Raw genomic sequence first — 23923 nt, forward strand, 5'->3', positions numbered from 1 at the left:
AGAGTTTAAGCACACAAAAACGATGAACACCATACATATGTTTGTATGAATATCTGTGATGAACACTCATTTCAAACGTTTAATGTGTTGAAGTTGTGTTTTGCGTACTGTGTTTAAATAAAGCTTCCGTGATTTGAATCCGTTGACTTCCGGGTTTGATCGAGCAGTTTTCAGTGTGTTTATCATTACTCTGATTAAACTTCATTTTACCGCCCTCATCTGTACTTTACTGTTATCTCCAGTGTCTGTTCAGAGCGGATTTTATTTCAGCTGTGTGTTTGGGGTGAGTTTAGACGGTTAACTGCGCTAATGCGAAGGAGATATACAAACACAGACCATTTACTCTATTGTTATGAATGTGGTTATCATTGCCATCCGTCCGATTATTCTGTTTTGCGTCTGATCTTTACTGTCTTGGTCTGAATCTTCTGTTATGAGTCTGATCTTTACTGTCTTGGTCTGAATCTTCTGTTATGGGTCTGATCTTTACTGTCATTGGTCTGATTCTTCTGTTATGGGTCTGATCTTTACTGTCTTGGTCTGAATCTTCTGTTATGGGTCTGATCTTTACTGTCATTAGTCTGAATCTTCTGTTATGGGTCTGATCTTAACTGTCATTAGTCTGATTCTTCTGTTATGGGTCTGATCTTTACTGTCATTAGTCTGAATCTTCTGTTATGAGTCTGATCTTTACTGTCATTAGTCTGAATCTTCTGTTATGGGTCTGATCTTTACTGTCATTGGTCTGAATCTTCTGTTATGAGTCTGATCTTTACTGTCATTAGTCTGAATCTTCTGTTATGAGTCTGATCTTTACTGTCATTGGTCTGAATCTTCTGTTATGGGTCTGATCTTTACTGTCATTAGTCTGAATCTTCTGTTATGGGTCTGATCTTATTGGTCTGAATCATCTGTTATGGGTCTGATCTTTACTGTCATTGGTCTGAATCTTCTGTTATGAGTCTGATCTTTACTGTCATTGGTCTGAATCTTCTGTTATGAGTCTGATCTTTACTGTCATTCGTCTGAATCTTCTGTTATGAGTCTGATCTTTACTGTCATTGGTCTGAATCTTCTGTTATGGGTCTGATCTTTACTGTCATTGGTCTGAATCTTCTGTTATGGGTCTGATCTTTACTGTCAGTCTGAATCTTCTGTTATGAGTCTGATCTTTACTGTCATTGGTCTGAATCTTCTGTTATGAGTCTGATCTTTACTGTCATTGGTCTGAATCTTCTGTTATGGGTCTGATCTTTACTGTCATTAGTCTGAATCTTCTGTTATGGGTCTGATCTTTACTGTCATTGGTCTGAATCATCTGTTATGGGTCTGATCTTTACTGTCATTGGTCTGAATCTTCTGTTATGGGTCTGATCTTTACTGTCATTGGTCTGAATCTTCTGTTATGGGTCTGATCTTTACTGTCATTAGTCTGAATCTTCTGTTATGGGTCTGATCTTTACTGTCATTGGTCTGAATCTTCTGTTATGAGTCTGATCTTTACTGTCATTGGTCTGAATCTTCTGTTATGGGTCTGATCTTTACTGTCATTAGTCTGAATCTTCTGTTATGAGTCTGATCTTTACTGTCATTGGTCTTATTCTGTTATGGGTCTGATCTTTACTGTCTCAGTTTTAATCTTCTCTTATGGGTCTGATCTTTACTGTTATTGGTCTGATTCTTCTGTAATGGGTCTGATCTTTACTGTCATTGGTCTGATTCTTCTGTTATGGGTCTGATCTTTACTGTCATTGGTCTGATTCTTCTGTTATGGGTCTGATCTTTACTGTCTCAGTTTTAATCTTCTCTTATGGGTCTGATCTTTACTGTTATTGGTCTGATTCTTCTGTTATGGGTCTGATCTTTACTGTCATTAGTCTGAATCTTCTGTTATGGGTCTGATCTTTACTGTCATTGGTCTGAATCTTCTGTTATGGGTCTGATCTTTACTGTCATTGGTCTGAATCTTCTGTTATGGGTCTGATCTTTACTGTCATTGGTCTGAATCTTCTGTTATGGGTCTGATCTTTACTGTCATTGGTCTGAATCTTCTGTTATGGGTCTGATCTTTACTGTCATTGGTCTGAATCTTCTGTTATGGGTCTGATCTTTACTGTCATTGGTCTGAATCTTCTGTTATGGGTCTGATCTTTACTGTCATTGGTCTGAATCTTCTGTTATGAGTCTGATCTTTACTGTCATTGGTCTGAATCTTCTGTTATGAGTCTGATCTTTACTGTCATTAGTCTGAATCTTCTGTTATGGGTCTGATATTTACTGTCATTAGTCTGAATCTTCTGTTATGGGTCTGATCTTTACTGTCTTGGTCTGAATCATCTGTTATGAGTCTGATCTTTACTGTCATTGGTCTTATTCTGTTATGGGTCTGATCTTTACTGTCTCAGTTTTAATCTTCTCTTATGGGTCTGATCTTTACTGTCATTGGTCTGATTTTTCTGTAATGGGTCTGATCTTTACTGTCATTGGTCTTATTCTGTTATGGGTCTGATCTTTACTGTCTCAGTTTGAATCTTCTGTTATGGGTCTGATCTTTACTGTCATCAATCATATTATTCTGTCATCAGTCTGATTCTTTTGTTATGGGACTGGTCTTTACTCTCATTAGTCTGATTTTTCTGTAATTGGTCTGATCTTTATTTTCATCAGTCTGAATCTTCTGTAATGGGTCTTATCTTTACTGTCATCAATAATATTATTTTGTCATCAGTCTGATTCTTCTGTTATGGGTCAGGTCTTTACTGTCTCAGTCTGATTCTTCTGTAATGGGTCTTATCTTTACTGTCATCAATCATAATATTCTATCATTGGCCTGATTCTTCTGTAGTGGGTCTGATCTTTACTGTCATCAATAATATTTTGTCATCAGTCTGATTCTTCTGTTATGGGTCTGATCTTTACTATCATAGGTCTGAATCTTCTGTTATGGGTCTGATCTTTACTATCATAGGTCTGAATAATGCATCATGGCTCTAGCTATTCTATTCTGTCATGGGTCTGATAATTCTGTAATAGGCCTAATTCTTCTGTTATGGGTCTGATCTTTACTGTCATGGATCTGATAAATCTGTCATAGCTCTGGTTATTCTGTCATCATTCAGCTATTTCTTCCATGGGTTTAATTATTTTGTTATTAGTCTGATTATTCAGTATTAGGTCTGATTCTTCTGTTGGGGTTGGATCTTTATGTCATAGGTCTGATTAATCTGTTATAGCTCTGCAAATTCTGTCATGGGTCTAATTATTCTGTTATAAGTCTGATTATTCTGTCATTGGTCTGACTCTTCAGTTATGGGCATGCCCAGATGGAATCTGCATGTGCAGAACTGTAATTCCCCAACCCTTGCATATTTGTTTGTACATTTTTTGTTGTTGTTGATCATTTCATGATGCTTTCAGCTACCATTAAGACTATAGTACCCTCAACTTCTTCTAATACATTTTACTATGTTTAAATCCCTTCCACCAAATTCCACAGATTTTCCCTCATAATCGGGGCAGAAAATGCAAGTCTGTGGATTCCGTCTGGGCCTGGTTATTGGTGTGATCTTATCTGTCATCAGTCTGATTTATTCTGTTATAGGTTTAAACTCAATCTGTTGAGGGCCTGTGTATTATGTTAACAATATGACTATACAGTGAATCTGAATGTGAATGGTTTTGTAGGAATATGAGCTGAAATGCCGTCCGTGTCCACTCGAGTGAAGGATTTGTATCTGTCCACATCACTGGGGGATTTGAACAAGAAGGCAGAAGTCAAACCAGACAAAATCAGCACCAGAAAGTAAGACAAACACACATACACTCATATACTCACACGGCTGTAGAGGAAGACCGATGTTAGTGTTCAGTATGCGGAGGAATGTCACAGGGGTTCAAACAACAACTGCTGCCATTGTCACTGATGTTATAGTTAAATATTTGGCATTAATGTTTTTTTGATCATTAAATACAATGTCTTTAGCTGTTAGAATTTTTCTAGATTGTGGTAAAACTGTCACGTGTGTTTCAGCTATGTCCAGAGTGCGTGTAAGATCTTCAAGGCAGCTGAGGAGTGTCGTCTGGACCGCGATGAGGAGAAAGCTTACGTGCTGTACATGAAGTATCTGACTGTCTATGACTTCATCAAGAAAAGACCGGACTTCAAACAGCAGCAGGTACAGCTGGTAGTGCATTCTGGGAGTAGCATCTGTGACAGCTTTAAATGGAATGATTGAGACATAAAGGAAGAGATTCTTGCATTATCTGACTATTAATAGGGTCATGAAGTTCATGTCTATTTGTGTTTGTACTGATGTACTGATGGTGTCATCTCAAACCTTAAAGAAATCTGTGCTCAGATGTGAACATGTCAGTATCCTGAAAAGCAACATATTTGGTACAGTAAAGGGATCTGCATTTGCTCTGTTAGTAACTCCTCTCATTTTTATGTTTTCAGGAATTCTTCCTGTCTATGCTGGGACCAACTAGCTTTAAAAAAGCTATAGAGGAAGCAGAGAAACTTGCAGAGAGTCTAAAACTCCGGTCAGTATTATACACACACAAATACACACACTGTTCCTCCGCTATATGACAATCACTCTCACCTCCACTGGTTTCTATTTTTCTCTCAGGTATGAGGAAGTGGAAGTGCGGAAAAAGCTTGAAGAAAAAGATAGAAAAGAGGAAATGAGTCGAAGAGAAGAAAGGGCAGAGAAAGATGGACGTGCTTCACCTAGAGGACCATCAGAAAAGAAGGACAATAAGAAGGTGCTTCTGTTGATTCAGTAGTTGATCTAGCAGCTGGCACACAAACAGCTGAACGGGTCAATGTTCAAAGTTTCCAGGCCATTATTCAATGATGTTTTGAAATAGTTTGTTAATAATTCATATTGTTGTATCATGGCTGTAGAGTTAAAGTCTGTGTTCTGCTGCAGGTTAAAGACGAACCCAATAACAGTAAGAGCGGATGTGATAAAGGTACTGTGAGTTCATTTGGATTTTTCATGCTGCTCTTCATTTTGCTTTTATTTAACAACATCTCTCTCTCTCTCTCAGGCAGTATCAGTGCAGAGGGTTTATTTCATTTGATGAAGGACCCCAGTATCAGTGTGCTGGTGATGGATGCTCGGAGCAGACAGGACTTTGAGGAGTCGCAGATGTGTGTTCCGTCTCAGACGTGTATCAGTGTACCTGAGGAGGCCATCAGCCCAGGGTAACACCCGCACAGATGTGCATTACTGAAAAAAGGCACTTGTATAGATTATTTTGTTGTCAATATAAAAGTGAGCACTATTAATGTTATACTGATCTTAATGAGCTCTTTTTTTGTCCAAATTTGGTCAAGTTGTACAGTTTGTGCCAGTTGGTTGATTTTGCATACTTCTTGCCTGCAAGAAAGAATAGAGATGTCTGATTTGCAAACTAATCATTCTTTAGAAAACTGGCTCCTTTATTTCTATAGCCTGAATCCACTAATCTGAATCAAAATAATCGTTGGGAAGTCCAAATACATTTTTAATAAATATATTTTTTTAGACTGTTTCAGTTAATTGGGTCAGATCACCAACTGAAACCAGCATGTTTCAGATTGTTTTATTAAAATGTATATGTAGGTAAATATAGCTGTTTATTATTATGTTTTCTGAAATTGGTAAATATTGTTGTTTCTGATTGAAAAAAAACTCCCTTTGAAGTCATTTTAGAACAAATACTTAAATATTGAGAAATAAATGTTATATGAAAATTCTCTCTCATCATTTACTCCCCCTCATGCCATCCCAGATGTGTATGACTTTCTTTCTTCTGCTGAACACAAACAAAGATTTTTAGAAGAATATTTCAGCTCTGTAGATCCATATAATACAAGTGAATGGTGACTTTGAATCTTCAAAAAGCACATAAAAGCAGCATAAAAGTAATCCATAAGACTCCAGTGGTTAAAGCAATATAAGTGTGGGTGAGAAACAGATCAACATTTAAGTCTTTTTTTTTTTTTTCTATAAATCTCCACCTTTGACCAACCCTGACCAGTAGGTGGCAATATGCATGAAGAATGCGAATTGCCAAAAAACAAAGAAGAAGAATGTTAAAATGAAAGTGAAGATAATAAAAAACAACTTCAATTTTGATCTGTTTCTCACCCACACCTATCATATCACTTCTTAAGACATGGATTTAACCACTGGAGTCTTCTGGATTACTTTTATGCTGCATTATGCGATTTCTGAAGATTCAAAGTTTTGATCACCATTCACTTGCATTGTATGGACCTACAGAGCTGAAATGTCCTTCTAAAAATGTACATTTTCGTTCTGCAGAAGAAAGAAAGCCATACACATTTGGGATGGTATGAGGGTGAGCAAATGATGAGACAGTTTTCATTTTTTGGTGAACTATCCCTTTAACCTGACACAGGAAACCCACAGTACTCTTCTCACATTTGAATATTCAAATGAATATTCACATGTACTTCTCTAACTGAAATGCACTATGCTAATTATCAGGGTGACGGTGAACCAGATTGAGGGGAAGCTACCTGCAGCGTCACTTTGCGAGTGGAAGCGACGAGGGTTTGTGGATTATATTATTCTGTTGGACTGGTTCAGCAGCGTCTCTGATCTCAAACTGGGCACCACGTTACAGAGCCTGAAGGATGCTCTCTATAAAGTAACTTTCGGTCATTGTGTAATAATGACATAGACATAAAACACATGTTTGTGTGTTTTAACGGTGTGTGTGTTAATGTAATTGTGTTTTTGTGCAGTGGGACAGCAGTACTATCCTGCGCAGTGAGCCGTTGGTGCTAGAGGGAGGATATGATAACTGGCTGCTCTTTTACCCCATGTACACCAGCAATGCTAAAGTGAAACCACCCAGACAGCAGATGCCCAGCACACTGCCACAACGTGAGTATCACCAACAGAGTTTAGAGTGATATACGGAGTTGAGGTTAATTAGCAGATTAGCTCTTCATGGGTCGGGGTTAGGTTTAATGGAGTAGTTGGGCAAGATAGAGTTTAGGCTGTACATTTTGGGTGATATATGGAGTTATGAGTGTTATATTGAGTTTGGGGTATATAGGGTGATTGAGTATTGAGTGCAAAGGGTGGTTCGCTGTATCTCAGATTTGATCAATACACGTTGTTGTGTGATTTCAGTAAACTTTACATACCCTTCTCTGGAGGAGCCCAAACCTGTGATTGTGCATGAAGAGCCTGCAGCTCCAGTGCAGCTCAATGGAGAGTGCAAAACTTTGGACAAGGAACCCGCAACAGAATCCCCTGCAAACACACAAACACACACACCACTGCCACAGCCTGCTCCCCCCACAAGCACAGACACTGTAACACTGCCCTCCGCCTCGCCCAGACACACTCCACAGGTAGGTTTTAGCAACACTACACACACACACCTTACCACCTGAGAATTCACATAAATACTCGTTGAACACTTCAACCATCTCTGTACACAGATCGATCGCTCTAAGAAGCCACCAGTGAAGCTGTCGAGTGCAAAGGTCAGCGATAAGCCTGCAGCGAACGACATCCCTGTGGAACACAATGGACTAATGATGCCCGACCGCTCCATCAAACCCAACCTGGACCCATCCAAAGCTCTGAGCGAGGAGGAACGCAGGGAGATCCACGCCGAGACCCTCAGTCTGATGGAGAAGGCTCGTAAAGAACAGGAACAACGCAAGCGAGCTCAGGAGGAGATGAGAGAGAGAGAACAGCGAGCCAGAGAAGAGAAAGAACACAGAGAGACAGAGGAAAGACGACAGAGAGAAGAAGAGGAGAAACAGCAGGAGAGAAAGAGAATGGAGCGACAGACTGCAGAAGAGGAGGATCATGGAGAAATGGAGAGAGACGAGAAGAGCAGAAAAGTGCAAAAGGACATTGCACTGGACGCGCAGATGAAGAGCATGTCACTGGATTCACCTGTACCTTTCAGCACTGTGAGCGACAACAAGGTGAGTGTCATCATCATCATCATCATCATCACACTTCAGCAGCATCAGAATGGGACTGGGCTTTGATAAACTGGGGTAGACTGATATATTGAGTTTAGTCTGATATATTGAGGGTGATATGTTTAGGATGATATATTGAAATAAGGGTGCTATATTGAGTTTAGGTTGATGTATTGAGAGTGATATTATGTTTAGCATGAAAAATCAGCCTCGGCGATATATCAGTCGACCACTACTGATATATTGAAGGTGATATATTGTTTAGCATGATCTATTGAAATTAGGGTGCTATGTAGAGTTTAAGGTGTTAAGGCTGATATATTGAGGGTGATATGTTTAGGATGATAAATTGAAATTAGGGTGCTATATTGAGTTGAGGGTGATATATTAAGCTTAGGCTGATATATTGAAGGTGATATTATGTTTAGGATGATATATTGAAATTAGGGTGCTATATTGATTTTAGGCTGATACATGGAGTTTAGGGTTATATATTTAGTTTATGCTGATAGATTGAAATTATGTTGCTATATTGAGTTTAGGGTGATATTCTAGTTTGGGGTTTATTGTTTTCAGTATTGAGCGACAACAATGAATACTCTTCAACTGCATCAGGACGGGGCTGGGCTTTGATCAAGTGGGGTATTGTAGACCGATATATTGAGAGTGATATTATATTTAGGTTGGATAAGGTGATATTATATTTAGGATGATTATTATATTTAAGGTGATATATCGAAATTAGGCAGATATATTGAATTGAGGATGTATAGGGTCGGGTGATATTGAGTTAAGGATGATGTATTGAATTTAGGGTGATGTATTAAGGTTGTTTAGGGTGATATTTGTAGTTTAGGGGTCAATGGTGTTCAGTAATGTAAGTGACATGACGATGAGTGACATCATTACTTACTTTAGTAGCAACATTCAGGACCGGGCTTTGCTTTTGAGCAGAATGTGAAGTGTTTGTGTGTTGCAGAGGGAGCTTCTGACACGAGCACGCAGTGAGGAAATGGGCCGAACAGTACCTGGGTTACCCGATGGCTGGATGAAGGTAAGAGGAAACAGCAGCAGCAGCAGCAGCAGCAGCAGTAGTTTGTTGTGTCTTCAGTGTGTCGTTTCTCACTCCGGGCCGTTTGTTTGTGCAGTTTCTAGACACGGTGACGGGCACCTATAGATATTACCACTCGCCCACCAACCGCGTGCATCTCTACCCTCCAGAGGTCAACACGCCTCAAATCCCACCCAGCACGCCTCCCACACCCAAGGCCAAGCCGCCACAACCTGCAGAGACTGAGAAAGAGAAAGAACATGAGCGGGAGAGAGAGAGGGAGCAGTCCAAACTGAAACGATCATACTCGTCTCCTGATATCAGTCAGGAGCTCAATGCAGAAACAAGCAGGAAACCTGGAGCTGTACCTGCAATTAACAGAGAAAACAAGTACGTGCATATACATAAACACACACATATTCACTCTAATACACATTTGTTTACACACATACTAAACGAATGTGTGTTTGTTTGTGTCGCAGGCCTCTGACCGCAGCCACATATGCTAAGGTCGAGATCGCACGCCCGTCTGCAGCTAAGATCCGGAATTTAAATCCAGTGTTTGGGGGTCAGGGCCCGTTATTAACAGGCCTTCGTAACCTCGGCAACACCTGCTACATGAACTCCATCCTCCAGTGCCTGTGTAACACTGTTGCCATGGCAGAATATTTCACCAGGAATTACTACCAAGAGGACATTAATCGGTATTACAGTCCACCCCAGTAAACACACAACACTGTAAATAACGTGTCACTCTGATTGAATGATCAAATGTAGGCTGTTTGCGGTCTGAAGAGAAAGGAAAGGAACATGGTGTGTGTATATGTGTGTTTTTAGGGCAAATATTCTGGGTCATAAAGGTGAGGTGGCCGAGGAGTTCAGTGTCATTATGAAGGCGCTGTGGTTGGGACAGTACAAATGCATCAGCCCGCAGGATTTTAAAGGCACCGTCTGTAAAATCAACAACCGCTTTTCCAGCTATGAGCATCAAGATTCACAGGAACTGCTGTTGTTCCTCATGGATGGACTGCACGAAGATCTCAATAAGGTTTGTATCACACTAAAGGCCTTATCACACAACATTTTTGACATGAAAAACTTGAACAACAAATTTTTAAATGAGATACAGGTACACCCCCCAAAAAAAATTCAACACACTGTTGCTTTCAAAAAATACTTTATGTGCTAGCTGAATTCTTTTTATCAGACTATGAGTGTAATGCTTTCTAATGTAAAGCATTCAGCTGGAAACATCACATACTGTATGTGTAGAGACGAGAATTAAACAGTTTTTTTTAGAGCAACAGCGTACTGATGTTGTTTTGTGATTTTGCATTGATGTTCTAGTTGAGCACCTGAACTAACTGTTTTTTTTTTTTGGATGTTTTTGCTTCATATGATATGAGAATAAATAAAACAATGCCTTTCTGTGAACTCTTTCATGCTGTGTCTGAAATATAATAATTAGGGTTTTTTTTATATTTGGAGGCTGGGGGTCCTGGGTAGCTCAGTGAGTATTGACGCTGACTACCACCCCTGGAGTCGCAAGTTCGAATCCAGGGTGTGCTGAGTGACTCCAGCCAGGTCTCCTAAGCAACCAAATTGGCCCGGTTGCTAGGGAGGCTAGAGTGACATGGGGTAACCTCCTCGTGGTCACGATTAGTGGTTCTCGCTATCAATGGTGCGCGTGGTAAGTTGTGTGTGGATCGCGGAGAGTAGCATGAGCCTCCACATGCGGAGCCTCCGCGGTGTCATGCACAACGAGCCACGTGATAAGATGCACAGATTGACTGTCTCAGAAGCGGAGGCAACTGAGACTTGTCCGCCACCACCCGGATTGAGGTGAGTAACCGCGCCACCACGAGGACCTACTAACTAGTGGGAATTGGGCATTCCAAATTGGGAGAAAAAAGGGGATAAAAATATATATATTTGGTGGCTGGGTGGATTTCTTTTTAAATGCTTTGACATTGAACAAATCAGTCAGATATAACTTTTTCAGAGAATGCCAAAATATACCTTCGTGCTGTTTAGTCATATCGGCATTGGTACAAACAGATCTTAATATTCAGGTTACAGAAACTAGCTTTAAATTCCCCCTGAACTGCCTGGCAGATTTCTTTGGTCTGCTGACATATTTCCTTAAAAAATACCCAATAAACTTTCGTTTACATCGCAGACCGGCAAAGCCACACACACATTTATACCCCCTTTCCACCGTGCTGCTTCTCCTGCCAGTGCCAGTTATTTGGGGAACATTTGAGAAGCGATCTCAATACAGCGTTAGACTGCTTTTCCACTGACTTGAGAACCCAACAATAATCGAACAGACTACGTTATTTGAATCACAATACACTAAACAGAAAGTATAAAAAACAGTTGTGCTGTATACCCCAAGAGACCTCTGAAATGCCTTCGTTAAAAATAAGAATAAACTCCAGCCACTTTCTTTGCATCCAACTCCTGCGTTCCATTTAGAAGTGATCAACCCTATGCCCTATTCCCTTCGAAGACAATTACCCTCCACTTTTAGAGCTTCAGATGGCTAAAAGGTGATAACCCCCATTCACAGCTCACTTTTTAAATCATTCTTAGTGGAAATTCTGTGTGGAATGACCCTACAGCATGGATTGTGTTCCCTTTGAAGTACCCTGCGAAGGCACGATCTGCACTGGTTAGAACACAAAAAGATGCACTGATCAGATGTAGGGGGAGGGTGCGTTTTCAGCATCTTTGTGATGTCAAGAATTTTCTTGGGTCTTTTTAGCCAGAGGAGAGAGACTACAGATGTCAAATCTGCTGAAAGCTAATTTTGTGAACATTTATAAGTAAACTATCATACAGATGACCTTAAAGCTAATAGACACGGGCTTACAGTAACATTTATTTTGATTTTATGGGGCCTTTAAAGTTCTGACTCTTGAGAAGCATGAGAATTGCGACCACAGTAATAATGAATATTTTTCTCTCTCAGGCAAACAAACGCAGAGGTTATAAGGAAGAAGACATCGATCATCTGGACGATGTGAGCGCTGCAGAACTGGCCTGGTCTAAACACAAGCTACTGAATGAGTCCATCATCGTTGCTCTGTTTCAGGGCCAATTTAAATCCACGGTTCAGTGCATGAGCTGCCAACATAAGTCACGCACATTTGAGACCTTCATGTACCTCACGCTGGAGATGACGTCCAGCAGCAAGTGCTCTCTACAGGTCACACACACTCTCATGCTCACCCAATACACCCACAGGGTTAAGGTTAAAAGCCGCAACATACTCTATGCAAATACATGATGCAGATGCTTCTAGCTATACAAGCTTGATTTCGTGCATAGTTACGTTCCAAAATGTGTCAAACTGCAGTTAATAACACAATGCAGGTATGCATTGCATTCTCAACGTTGTCACAAGGGCCACTATAGCGGACATTAGGGATGGACATTTTTTTAAAATTGTAGTCGAGTACTCTAATCCACAAAAAAAATGAGTAATCGATTACTCGTAAATTAAAATGTACGTTAAAAATAACAAGTATGACACAAACAGTACGTGAAATTTATATTTAGTTTTATTCACAAATGTTACCAAGAACGTTTTCAAAATAAGGTAACTTCAACAAACTGTTTTTCTTTTAGGAAATAATAAAAAAAGAAGAATATGCATTAATAAACATTTGCATTCACCCTGAGTTTATAAACATAAACCAGTACTGAGGGCATTAGGATAATGCACATATATAAAACCTGAGTCTACACAAAGGCCATCACATTTTTATCATTTTACAAGTTCTTATTCAGAAAAAAACAGTTAAAGTTGTTTCCTCTGCTCGTGTAAAGAGGGCAGAGAAACACAAACACAAATACTGGTCTGATGAGCTTCTGAGTTTCTCGTACTGCTTCGCAGTTTCTTTCCACCATAAAAGCAGATCCCCGTCCTTTGGTTTGCATGCCTCCAACAAGGACCAAATATCAATAGAGTAGGTTTCAACAGGAGTCAAAATATCTTCTCTCAACACCTTGATGGCACACATTCACGCCACACCTCAGTGGACTCAATTGTAACTGCGAGATTTGGTGACAGAGTTAGAGGGAAAGCACAGTATTCAGCGCTGCTCACGGTAGGCAAATGCGCAAAGAAAAATCAATTTCTGATATTCAAGTAGTGTTTTTAATAGTCGACCAGCTGGTGCAGAATGAGCACTTGGCCTGAGATTGCTCATGACTGTTGTTTTGTTTGTTTGTACAGGATTGTTTAAAGCTGTTTTCGAAGGAGGAACGTTTGACGGACAGTAACCGGTTCTACTGCCGACACTGCAAAACACACCGAGACGCCATCAAGAAAATGCAGATCTGGAAAGTTCCGCCAATTTTGCTAGTGCACTTGAAACGGTATGTGAATTCTTCACTGTCTTAGTTCAGAGGTTTATTATCCCTGTATGTATGAACAGAAACATGAAATGTGTTGTTGGGTTTATAAGATTTAAATACGATGGCCGGTGGCGAGAAAAGCTCCAGACATTGGTTGATTTTCCGCTGGATAATCTGGACCTATCGCAGTATGTCATTGGGCCCAAACACAACCTGAAGAAATACAACCTGTACGCTGTGTCTGTGAGTACAACACATCGAACCCATGACCTTGGCTTTGCTAGTGTGAAGCTACAGAAACCATTTCAACATGCATAATTTTCAGACTGCTCTGTAATTGGTCTATGTTTTTCTCTCTCTAGAATCATTATGGCGGGATGGACGGCGGTCATTACACAGCATACTGTAAGAACCCGCTCAAACAGCGCTGGTACAAGTTTGATGATCACGAGGTGTCTGACATCTCCGCCTCCTCCGTCCGCACAGCAGCGGCCTACATCTTCTTTTACTCCTCCTTTTGAGGGAAACAAACCGGTCGTCACCATGGTGACCAGAAGTGATTGACGCACGTTTGAATTGCAACTGTGTGAGGACTCACAGAATCTTCTGTTGAGAGAACACTCTCTCTCTCTATCTCTCTCTCTCTCTCTCTCTCAGTGGCTGGTACCGCAGTGTCCGGTCTGTAGGACTGTAGCGAGGTGTGAACACAGACTCAGGTCTCACTCGCACTCAAGAGTGTCTTTCTGCTTCTTAAACTCATGGCTGGTCTGGTCATTAAGCAGGACCTGTATGCGATTATACGTCAATATATATACATATATATATATATATATACATACACACACACACACATGCTGTAATCCAAACAGCTCATCAGGCATGCACACATGTTTTATTTATTTATATAGTGACCAAATATTTCCTGCAAAAATGCAGTACGGGTCTCTGGCCAGGTGTTGCCGGATCCGAAGTAAACAAAAAGACTCTTGATAAGAAACAACTGAAATCCCATCATCACTACTAAGGGTTTGTTTCTGACATTCTCATAAAAACTTTTATCATATGACTTTACTCAGAAACCCACTTAATCACAGTCACAATAGAGCTGTTATGGTTGTAGTCCAAAAACCAGGAAGAGAATTAGCATTTTCAAGCCATAGATTTCCTCTGGGTTTTCCTATGGGGTTTAATTATGCCAGTTTGGGATTTATAAGTAAAATAAGGTCTGTGGTAAATATTACTTAAAAATACTTGGATGTTTTGTTCTACAAAATATATCGCATAATACATCAAACGATAATTTTGAAGCCACCGTGTTTTTTAATGTTGCTAGAGAGAACTACAATGGTTTTCCATTTCGTTTTCGCACATTTACTCACATGCTTGTGGAATTTGTAGTCCTTATCTAGCAACTCGTTAGCAACATAGATATTTTAAAAACACAGTGGCTTTAAAATAGACGTTTGAGGGATGATTGTTTGTAATTGTATGTTGTACATCAAAATAGGGCTGCACAATTAATCGAAAAACGAATCGCGATTACGATTACGGCTGCCACGATTATGTAATCGTGAAAACTGACGATTACAGCGTTCAATTTAAATCTGCTCCTGTTGCGTCAGTGGTTTCTGTTTACAACGTGTTTTTGCAGCGGTTGAGTACAACATGTCTGTTGAGTAATGAAACGGCAATGGCCAATCAGAGCCGCTTAAATGAGTCCTCCGTCCCATCAGTAATGACAACTGATCCTAATGCGCAAGTTTTAAACCGTCTGAATGCCCAGTTGCTGTATGTTCCACCTCTGTTCGCAGTGGCACACGAAAATTAATACTGAAGAAACATCACCTGACACTTGAAAAGAAGCTGTAGAACAAGAGCGAAAAGAACTTTGGAATTATTTTGGGTTCATTGCATATTGCACAGCTCACTTTGAACATAGATGTTAAATACACTGCAAATGAGCAACAAAACTAAAACACTCCTGTTCTAATCAAGGCATAGAAGCTGTGTAAATAACTGATTTATTATGCGGATTAAACAGCTTTGTTTTTAATGAGAGCGTTCGCGAGAGTGCAGAACACTGCAGAGCGTCACTGAGCTTGTGTGGAAATGCAGGTCTCAAACAGTGTAAACCTGCAGTGAGTGACAGCTTCAGTCATTGCAATGGGAGAGTTTGTCGCATTGCTCGATTTCTGTGTACAATTTATTAAAAATGCTATAACAGTTTTGTATTGTCATGTTAATAATAGGCCAATGTGAATTTGATTTGTACAAAATAGCAATAAAGTAATTCAGCTTAAATGTTCCAAGTTTGTTTTGGAGGTGTAGCCAACATAAAGAATATGGTATGAATAGCATATTTCAGGAATCACTGTCATTTTTATCACGTCTGCTGTAATAAGACCCATTTGTCACGCAGCTGGTATTGGTAGATTTAACATTTTCACGAATTGCACAAACTCCGATCGCAAATGACTGTTTTTAATTTCCAAAGTGCACCACTGAGGCCTAAAATGATCTAACAATGATCTTACATGAACAAGATCACCACTGAAGATCTAACGGGATCAATGGTCCCCTGTCTCGCCACCAAAGGGCTCACTGAACATAGGAACATGGTCAATTTAAATCGGCTGTTAATAAGTTTGAATATTGAATATGTCATATTATTTACTGTACGTGGACTAATAATTTAAGCAGTAATTTAGCAATAATTTAATTTATTCTATACCATAGATATCCATTTAAAATAATTTTTATTTGGCCTAACATTAACAAACATTATTACAATATTTAATGCTTAAAAGAAACTGGAGCGCAGCTCATATCCACCTTTGAAATCTGCTACTCTGAAGAACCGCATGTGACGTCACGGTAATTTAATATTTTAATCGACATTAATAATCGCGATTACAATATCAAGGGCAATAATCGACAATTATGCTTTTTGCTATAATCGTGCAGCCCTACATCAAAACATCCCAGTATCTTTAAGTAATTTATATCACAGACCTCATTTCACTCATAAATTGTAAAATCCCATTATAAAAACCCATTAAACTTCGGGGTTTGCCAACAAATTGAGGTCACAGCTGAACAGCTCTAATCACACATACTTAACTGCAGTTAAAATGTAATTATGTTAAGGAGTAAAGTACACCTGTGGGCCCTATCCTATAGTGTTCAGGGGTCTTTAGGGGAGCCAAAGGTGAATCTCATAAAGGAATTGTCCAGAAGTCCAGATCACATTTCACCCTTAAAGGGATAGTTCACCCAAAAATGAAAATTCTCTCAACATTTACTCACCCTCATACCATCCCAGATGTTTATGACTTTCTTTCTTCTGCTGAACACAAATTATGATTTTTAGAAGAATATTTCAGCTCTGTAGGTCCATACAATGAAAGTGAATGGTGACCAGAACTTTGAAGGACCAAAAAGAACATAAAGGCAACATAAAAATAATCCATACGACTCCAGTGGCTAAATCCATGTCTTCAGAAGTGATATGATAAGTGTGGGAGAGAAACAGATCAATATTTTAGTCCTTTTTTACTAGGTGGCGATATGTACAAAGAATGTGAATCGCCAAAAACAAAAGAAGAATGTGAAGAAGAAGAAGAATGTGAGAAAGTGGAGATTTATAGTAAAAAAAGGACTTAAATATTGATCTGTTTCTCACCCACACCTATCATATCGCTTCTGAAGATGTGGTTGCATTGTATGGACCTACACAGCTGAGATATTCTTCTAAAAATCTTCATTTGTGTTCAGTAGAAGAAAGAAAATCATACATATCTGGGATGACATGAGGGTGAGTAAATGATGAGAGAATTTTCATTTTTGAGCTATCAAAAATCAAAATGATTTTTTTATACATATTTTGTCTGTATTAAGAACACTTTACAAGTTTTTGCATTGTGCCATTTTCATAATTCATTACATTAACTGTGATGTATCCACACGTTATACTTTTTTTTTCTATTTTTTTTTTATTATATTACAGTAAAAAAATACTATGATTTAAATGAGCATTAAAGGCAGCGCAACAAGTGCTACCCTGATGTATAAATACATAACAATTGAAATCAATGTATTTTTTGCATTACGGTAGTAAGAATGTAATTCTTTTAAATTACGTTAACGAGATTTTTGGGAGACGGTGTGCTTCTTTGTCATGAAAATAATGTCACAATGCAAAAAAAATTAATGGTCCTAATAACAGCCTTTTTTCTATAACGAAAATATATAATTTACTCAAAACATAATTTCTCTTTTTTTTTATTTTTATTTTGGGGTGAAATATGAGTAGTTTTTGACAGCTTTTGTGAGATTCACCCAGGAAGTGGAGGTGTGCTTTACAGACTAATGACAACAACATTAGGCCTAACTCTCACTGGACTACTTTACAGTAAATAACATTCATTAAACTGAATACATTTCCAACTAAAGTCAGAGTTGATTAAATTCCCTAGAGTAGTATTAGTAGGTTAGAACACTTAATAAGGGCGTTTTTGATTATATACTCTAAAGGTAACTGTGACACAGAGCTGTCTTGCTCTCTCTCTCTTCCTCTCTCTCTACTAATATTACTCTGAATTAAAGCTGCTTTGTCGTCACTAAATTTGCAATTATAAAATAAAAATTCTGCCTTTATCAAACCAATCTTTTTTTCGACGTGGTCTTATTCCTATGCAAAACATTCTGGTTGTTCCATATTATACACTTGTTGGGGAATAGGTTATGTATAAAAATGATTTTACAGGCTTCTAAAGCTTATCTGGGGAAGTTTGCAAGTTTGATGGGGAGTTTGTTACATTTGAAGTCACAAGACAAATTAAATACACATTTTCCAAAAATGTACTATATAAAATCATAATGAATGATCGTCAGCCAGGCAGCTTTAATCCAATTTGTCTTGATAACTTTAATTAAGAGTATGAAACTTCCTCCCTGTAAATAGCCTTTTATCAATGTTTTTCTTTTAACACATTTCAGTTTAATTTTTCCCACAAAAATCTAAATATAGAGTCAATGGCTGCACAGGTCTTAGATTTAACATATAGGGACAAGGCAATGTATGCAATCCTGGAGATACCTTCATCTTTTTAAATAAGAACATGGCCATAAATTGTAACAATTCTTTGCAGCCAGCAATTAAACAATCTTTGTTTTGTTTTCAACAACAAGCTAAGCAGGGCTGGACTTGACTAGTACTTTGATGGGAGAGTGAATGTTTAAAACCATCACTGTCCAATATTTAAGTTAATATTTGTGGTCACAATAAAAATAACAGAGGTATAAAGGCTAAGTCACCTACCACCAGAAGACTTGTCTGATTCCAGAAGTCAAGCAGGGCAAGGCTTGGTTAGTAGCTACTTAGATGGGAGACTACCTTTGATTTCAGTGGACTTAATATAAAGAGCAGAATCAAACTTAAATAGAATCAAAAATAATTCTTGTAATCACCTACAGCCAAAAGCTCTCTCATGAGTGTAATATCTGATGAATGATCCTCAATCATTCATGTTGAGGAGGGATTCGGGCCAGTGTTTATATGTGTATCTCAATAACGTCTGCATTATACAAGGGTCTGTGCACCTGGAGTAACCTGATGTGCAGTGCCTTAAATAACAGCATAATGGTGACAGTTCATGGGTCAGTGGTGTTTGAACTAGGATGTAATGGTGCTTTGACCTATTTGATTAACCGATTAATCATTGACAATTTCTTTGACAGATGCTCTCAGTTCAAATATCAGTTTTACAGTAAGCAGCTATTTCAATTGATGGGTTTATCATGTAGGGCCTACGCCAGTACATTCAGTTCAATAACTGAGCTCATACTGGGTTAGTGAGGGGCACTCCCTGCAGAAAAGAATACAAAATAATTATAATTATGTAATAAATTAATAACCACTTGGTTGATCTAAACAAAATAGGTGTCATTTTAAAGCTTAGATTCTGGACTTTACAATGCATAGAGCTGATCCTACCAATTCTGTAATAATTGAGTTTTGTTCTCATAATTTTCAAATGTGTCATCACAACAATTATATTCAGAGTTGGTAAAAACATTAAAAAAAAAATGATTAGATAGCCATGTGTTATATATCGTTGGAAAGGTCTCAATTAGTAAAATGCAATGAGCAAATTAGTTTCACTCAGAGGCCAAAATGCAGTGGGTATTAGTGCATGAAATTCCCACTGACACACACAGTATATACCCCGATCACCCACAACATTAAAATCACCTGCCTAATATTGTGTAGGTCCCCCTCGTGCCGCCAAAACAGCACAAACCCGCATCTCAGAATAGCATTCTGAGCTGATATTCTTCTCACCACAGTGAGAATGCTATTCTGAGATGCGGGTTGGCACTGTTTTGGCAGCGTGAGGGGGACCTACAAAATATTAGGCAGGTGGTTTTAATGTTGTGGCTGATCGGTGTATAATAAACAGAAATGTCTTTTTGTCACATTTTTCCTTACTACTTCCTGAAACATTCATATAACATAGACAATAACTTACAGCAGACTATCCTGATTCAAACGAGCCCAAACACAACATGAGTAGATCTTGAGATATTCCTCAAAGAGTGTACATGGAAAGACGATGCACAAAAGAGCGCTCAACACACATTGTGTGTGTGCATGTCCGAGGACTTCTGTGTGTGCAAACACACATCCACATATGTGCTCATCTTAAGGATTGGGATGCTCCTGAACACTTAATATTTCTGTATTTTGTAGTCTAATCGCCGGTCACTTTAGACCAGGAACACCACAGGTGTAACAATGTGAAATAAAACCAATAAACTTTTATGGAAATTATCTAAAAAAAATTTTTTTTTGATGCCATGTGTGAACAAACACATGGAATTTAATTCAAAGTAGATGAAATAAACTACAGTTTTCAGAAGATTAATCGTCAGTTTTGACTGGAACTATAAGGGTTAAAGAAACCACCAGTAAAAGAGGAAAGCACATCAGATGATTTTCTCAGCATTTTATTAGTTTAAATGTACAGTAAAAAGTTTTTAGAGATCCATTCATATCCCCAGCATCAAATATTGTCCTGTTTCAACTGTTATAATAGTGCCAGATAAATGTATCTATAAGATACACTGGATTACATTTCTTACACAATACTCCAATGACAATAAAAGACAAGAGTACCACTGTAACATTATAAAGTTGAGTTATGATTGTGTGCATTTGCTTTCAGTGTTCGGCACAATGAAATCACACATACTGTGCTGTCATTTGCATTGCAATCTGCCCATCATCTACATGAGATTCAAACATGTATGAACTTTGAACCATAAATGCATTTTTTTGTACATAAAAACATTTAGTTGGCATTCAGCTCTGTACAAAATAGGATAATTTCATATGAGCAAGTGTTCTCTTCAAAAAGTGACAGACATCGCACTTAAAATTGCTTTTATTTTATACGAGGCAATGTTGTAGTTCAGAATAAATACTTTACTCTATACAGTGATATTGTACCAGTTATTAACCATTTTATATTTCCATATGGACATAAAACAATTTAAAAAATACTCTTTAAAAGGTAATAATTCCCATTATACTTGTACAGGATAAAATGTGACATTTTAAAACATTTCTGAATTGCATCAGTTCATTTGTTCATAGGTGAGGCTTCACCAGTGTAACGTCATATAAACCACACAGAGGTCCTCCACACACACACACACACACACACACACACACACAACTACTCAGGACAGTAATAACATTACTGTGTTTCCAGTAATGCAAGTCTTGTGAGTGTGTTCGTGTGTGTGTGTGTGTGTGCTCACAGCATTAAGCGCATGGAGGGTCGCTGTTCCTTACTGGTGCCCTCTGTAGGCGGCGAGTTGGACGGGCTCTGGGGCGGGTCGTGCTGCAGTGTTAGTTTATCTGGAGTGTAGTCATTTCGTTCCAGGTCTGAAAACAAAGGTGCACATTAAAAAGATCCTTTGAAACTTTGAGAGATGCAGGCTGAAAAATGTAAGAAAAAAATTAATCTCCAACTTTATTATGTTTACATTCATTATAAAACTCGCTCACCTGGAAGTTTGAGTTTTCGGCAGCAGGAGTTGCAGTGATGTTTGGCACGGAAATTTCGAATGGCGTCATCTCCCAGGTTCGCAGGCCCGAAGATCATATCGTAAGACCTACCACAGTCACCAAATATTCAAATGACAAAATATTCAAAAAGATTCTCATCTACAATTAACCGTTTTTTCTTCCTGGCTTCACAAGTTCTTGAGCTACAGTGCGTAACATTTTAAAACTTACCCTTTCTCCCCACTCTTAATGACCGATGGATCTGTCAAAATCTCACCGACACCTGTAGAGATGAAGGTCATATCATAATCAGGTAGCAACACATCAGAATGCAAAAAAAAAAAAAAAAAACAGTCATTACAGTCATTACAGTTCATGAAGTGTTTCTCTGGGTAAAATACAACTTTAAGGTGATGTGTGTAATTTGTGTGCCACTAGTGATCCCAACACAGTAACAAGCGTACATTGGCACACTTGCCTGCAACACTTCAATTGTATGTGCATTACGGTAAACACGTTTCCTGTTGGTTTTTACAAATTAATTACTGTCTGTGGTAAATGACATCATGCCACAGATGCTGACCATAAGGCTTAAGTTGAATTGAACCTGGAATATTCCTTTAAAGGGGTCATGACATTTGGCCACAATGGCCTTTTTTTATTTTAATGTTCCTTGAGGTTCACTTATAAATTTAGTAAAGTTTATTACACAAAATACAGTCATGTATTTGTAAAACATGATCATTTTCCACCCTCATTCATACCCTCTGTCAGAAACGCTTGGTTTTGGTGCTTTTTCTCCTTTAAGACTTGCCAGTAAACCCCCACTGTTCTGATTGGCTCTCTGCTCTTGACTGACCTGCTCTCTCTACTTGCCATCTCACTGCTCACTGCTACTGGGTGGGGCTACGGAAGTGATTAAAGGTAAAGTGGGCATTGATGTGTTGTTGTGGAGGCGGTCAGATGCAAATGTCTACCACAGTGTGACATCACGAGGAGGAAGTAGAAAACGAGACGTTTTGGCAGCTTGGTTTCAACAAATGCTCTCTTTTATTTATTTATTTTTTTTTCCACCCAATTTGGAATGCCCAATTCCCAATGTGCTTTTAAGTCCTCATGGTCACGTAGTGATTCGCCTCAATCCGGGTGGCGGAGGATCAATCCCAGTTGCCTCCGCGTCTGAGACCGTCAACCCACGCATCTTATCATGTGGCTTGTTGAGCGCGTTGCCACGGAGACATAGCGCGTGTGAAGGCTTCACGCCATCCACCGCGGCATCCGCTCTCAACGCGCCCCACCAAGAACGAACCACATTATAGCGACCACGAGGAGGTTACCCCATGTGACTCTACACTCCCTAGCAGCCGGGCCAATTTGGTTGCTTAGGAGACCTGGCTGGAGCCACTCAGCACGCCCTGGGATTCGAACTAGCGAACTCCAGGGGTGGTAGCCAGCGTCTTTTACCACTGAACTACCCAGGGTCCCCCCAACAAATGCTGTTTTTGCAGTGAGGAGGAAGTTTTGAGTTCTGAAACTTACAGTATGTTTTTATAGTATAATGACCTCTTAGATGTCAAAAGACCAAGGAAAATTTTATTCCTCATGCCATAACCCTTTTAAAAGCAGACCGAGAATGCCATAGCTGCATCTACTGCACATGTTCAATGTTTTCCAGAATGGAGAGATTAATGCAAAAGATCTACAGACCCTGCAGGTCGAGCACAAGCAGTTCTCCTCGCGTGTATTCATACGTCCAGTGACTAAACGCCAGCATGGTTTCTTCTAGCAGGTTGGTTGGAACGATTTCATCTCCATTGTTGTTATTAAACTTCCGGAAGTCTCCGGTGATACATTCCTCAATCGCAAACCACTGGCCTGCAGAATGACAGTACAGCAAGAAAACCTCCAAAAACCTACAAGAAAAAAAAAAAACATTCGTATCATTAAACAAAAACTGTGGGTGGTCTTTGCTTTTTTAGGGACAAAATTGACTCAAGAAGTGAGTTAAATGTAACAATCCTCCCATTGGTGATGTAGACGGTAAAAACGATTCATAATAAAATCAATAATGTGTGTTACCTGGGTGAGTATGGGATTGTTTTGGGTCTCATCTGATTGAAGGCAAACGTGAGTTTTTGAGCAGCTCTCTGCTGCTGAATTTCCTGTTAAGAACAAAAACACACAAAGAGAAATTAATAGTATACCGCTGCTGACAGAGGTGGTGTGTTTTGTTTATGCTCCTTAAGTGGTCTTCTTCCTGGACTGTAATATATGGTTGTAGAGCCGAGGAGGGCGGGGCCGGGCTGGAATGACACACGCCCGGTCCCCAATCAGCCTGATGGGGCGCACGAGGGATAAAGGCGGCCGGGGACGACAGTTCGAGAGAGAGAGAATTACAGGCAGCTGTACTGTGTGTTTATAGTTGTGTGTTTTGTTTAAGTTGTTTATTAAATTATTATTTAAG

At 39.1% G+C, this 23923-nt stretch overlaps 2 protein-coding genes across 3 annotated transcripts in view; one reads left to right on the forward strand and one right to left on the reverse strand.

The window, feature by feature from the left end:
• The first annotated feature begins 149 nt into the window (after positions 1-149).
• LOC127455930 (ubiquitin carboxyl-terminal hydrolase 8-like) lies at positions 150-18050 on the forward strand. The gene is made up of 19 exons (XM_051724112.1): positions 150-283; positions 3685-3802; positions 4031-4175; positions 4457-4542; positions 4632-4767; positions 4935-4977; positions 5056-5212; positions 6504-6666; positions 6764-6905; positions 7158-7381; positions 7472-7969; positions 8949-9023; positions 9118-9410; positions 9503-9724; positions 9858-10068; positions 11995-12231; positions 13264-13406; positions 13496-13628; positions 13748-18050. The coding sequence occupies exons 2-19, from the start codon at positions 3699-3701 to the stop codon at positions 13904-13906; spliced, it is 3171 nt and encodes a 1056-aa protein (XP_051580072.1). The 5' UTR covers positions 150-283; positions 3685-3698; the 3' UTR covers positions 13907-18050.
• A 2327-nt stretch (positions 18051-20377) lies between these two features.
• The window catches only part of LOC127455937 (transient receptor potential cation channel subfamily M member 7-like), a 48428-nt gene continuing 44882 nt past the window's right edge, over positions 20378-23923 (reverse strand). For both annotated transcript variants that reach the window (XM_051724127.1, XM_051724126.1), the window contains 5 exons: positions 23539-23621; positions 23167-23372; positions 21691-21742; positions 21460-21566; positions 20378-21336 (listed from right to left, as the gene is read on the reverse strand). In XM_051724127.1, coding sequence (XP_051580087.1) covers positions 21206-21336; positions 21460-21566; positions 21691-21742; positions 23167-23372; positions 23539-23621 — 579 coding nt within the window. In that variant the 3' untranslated portion in view covers positions 20378-21205. The remainder of the gene's footprint in view (positions 21337-21459; positions 21567-21690; positions 21743-23166; positions 23373-23538; positions 23622-23923) is intronic.

This window comes from Myxocyprinus asiaticus, chromosome 18 (assembly GCF_019703515.2).
Source record: "Myxocyprinus asiaticus isolate MX2 ecotype Aquarium Trade chromosome 18, UBuf_Myxa_2, whole genome shotgun sequence".
Classification (NCBI taxonomy): domain Eukaryota; kingdom Metazoa; phylum Chordata; class Actinopteri; order Cypriniformes; family Catostomidae; genus Myxocyprinus; species Myxocyprinus asiaticus.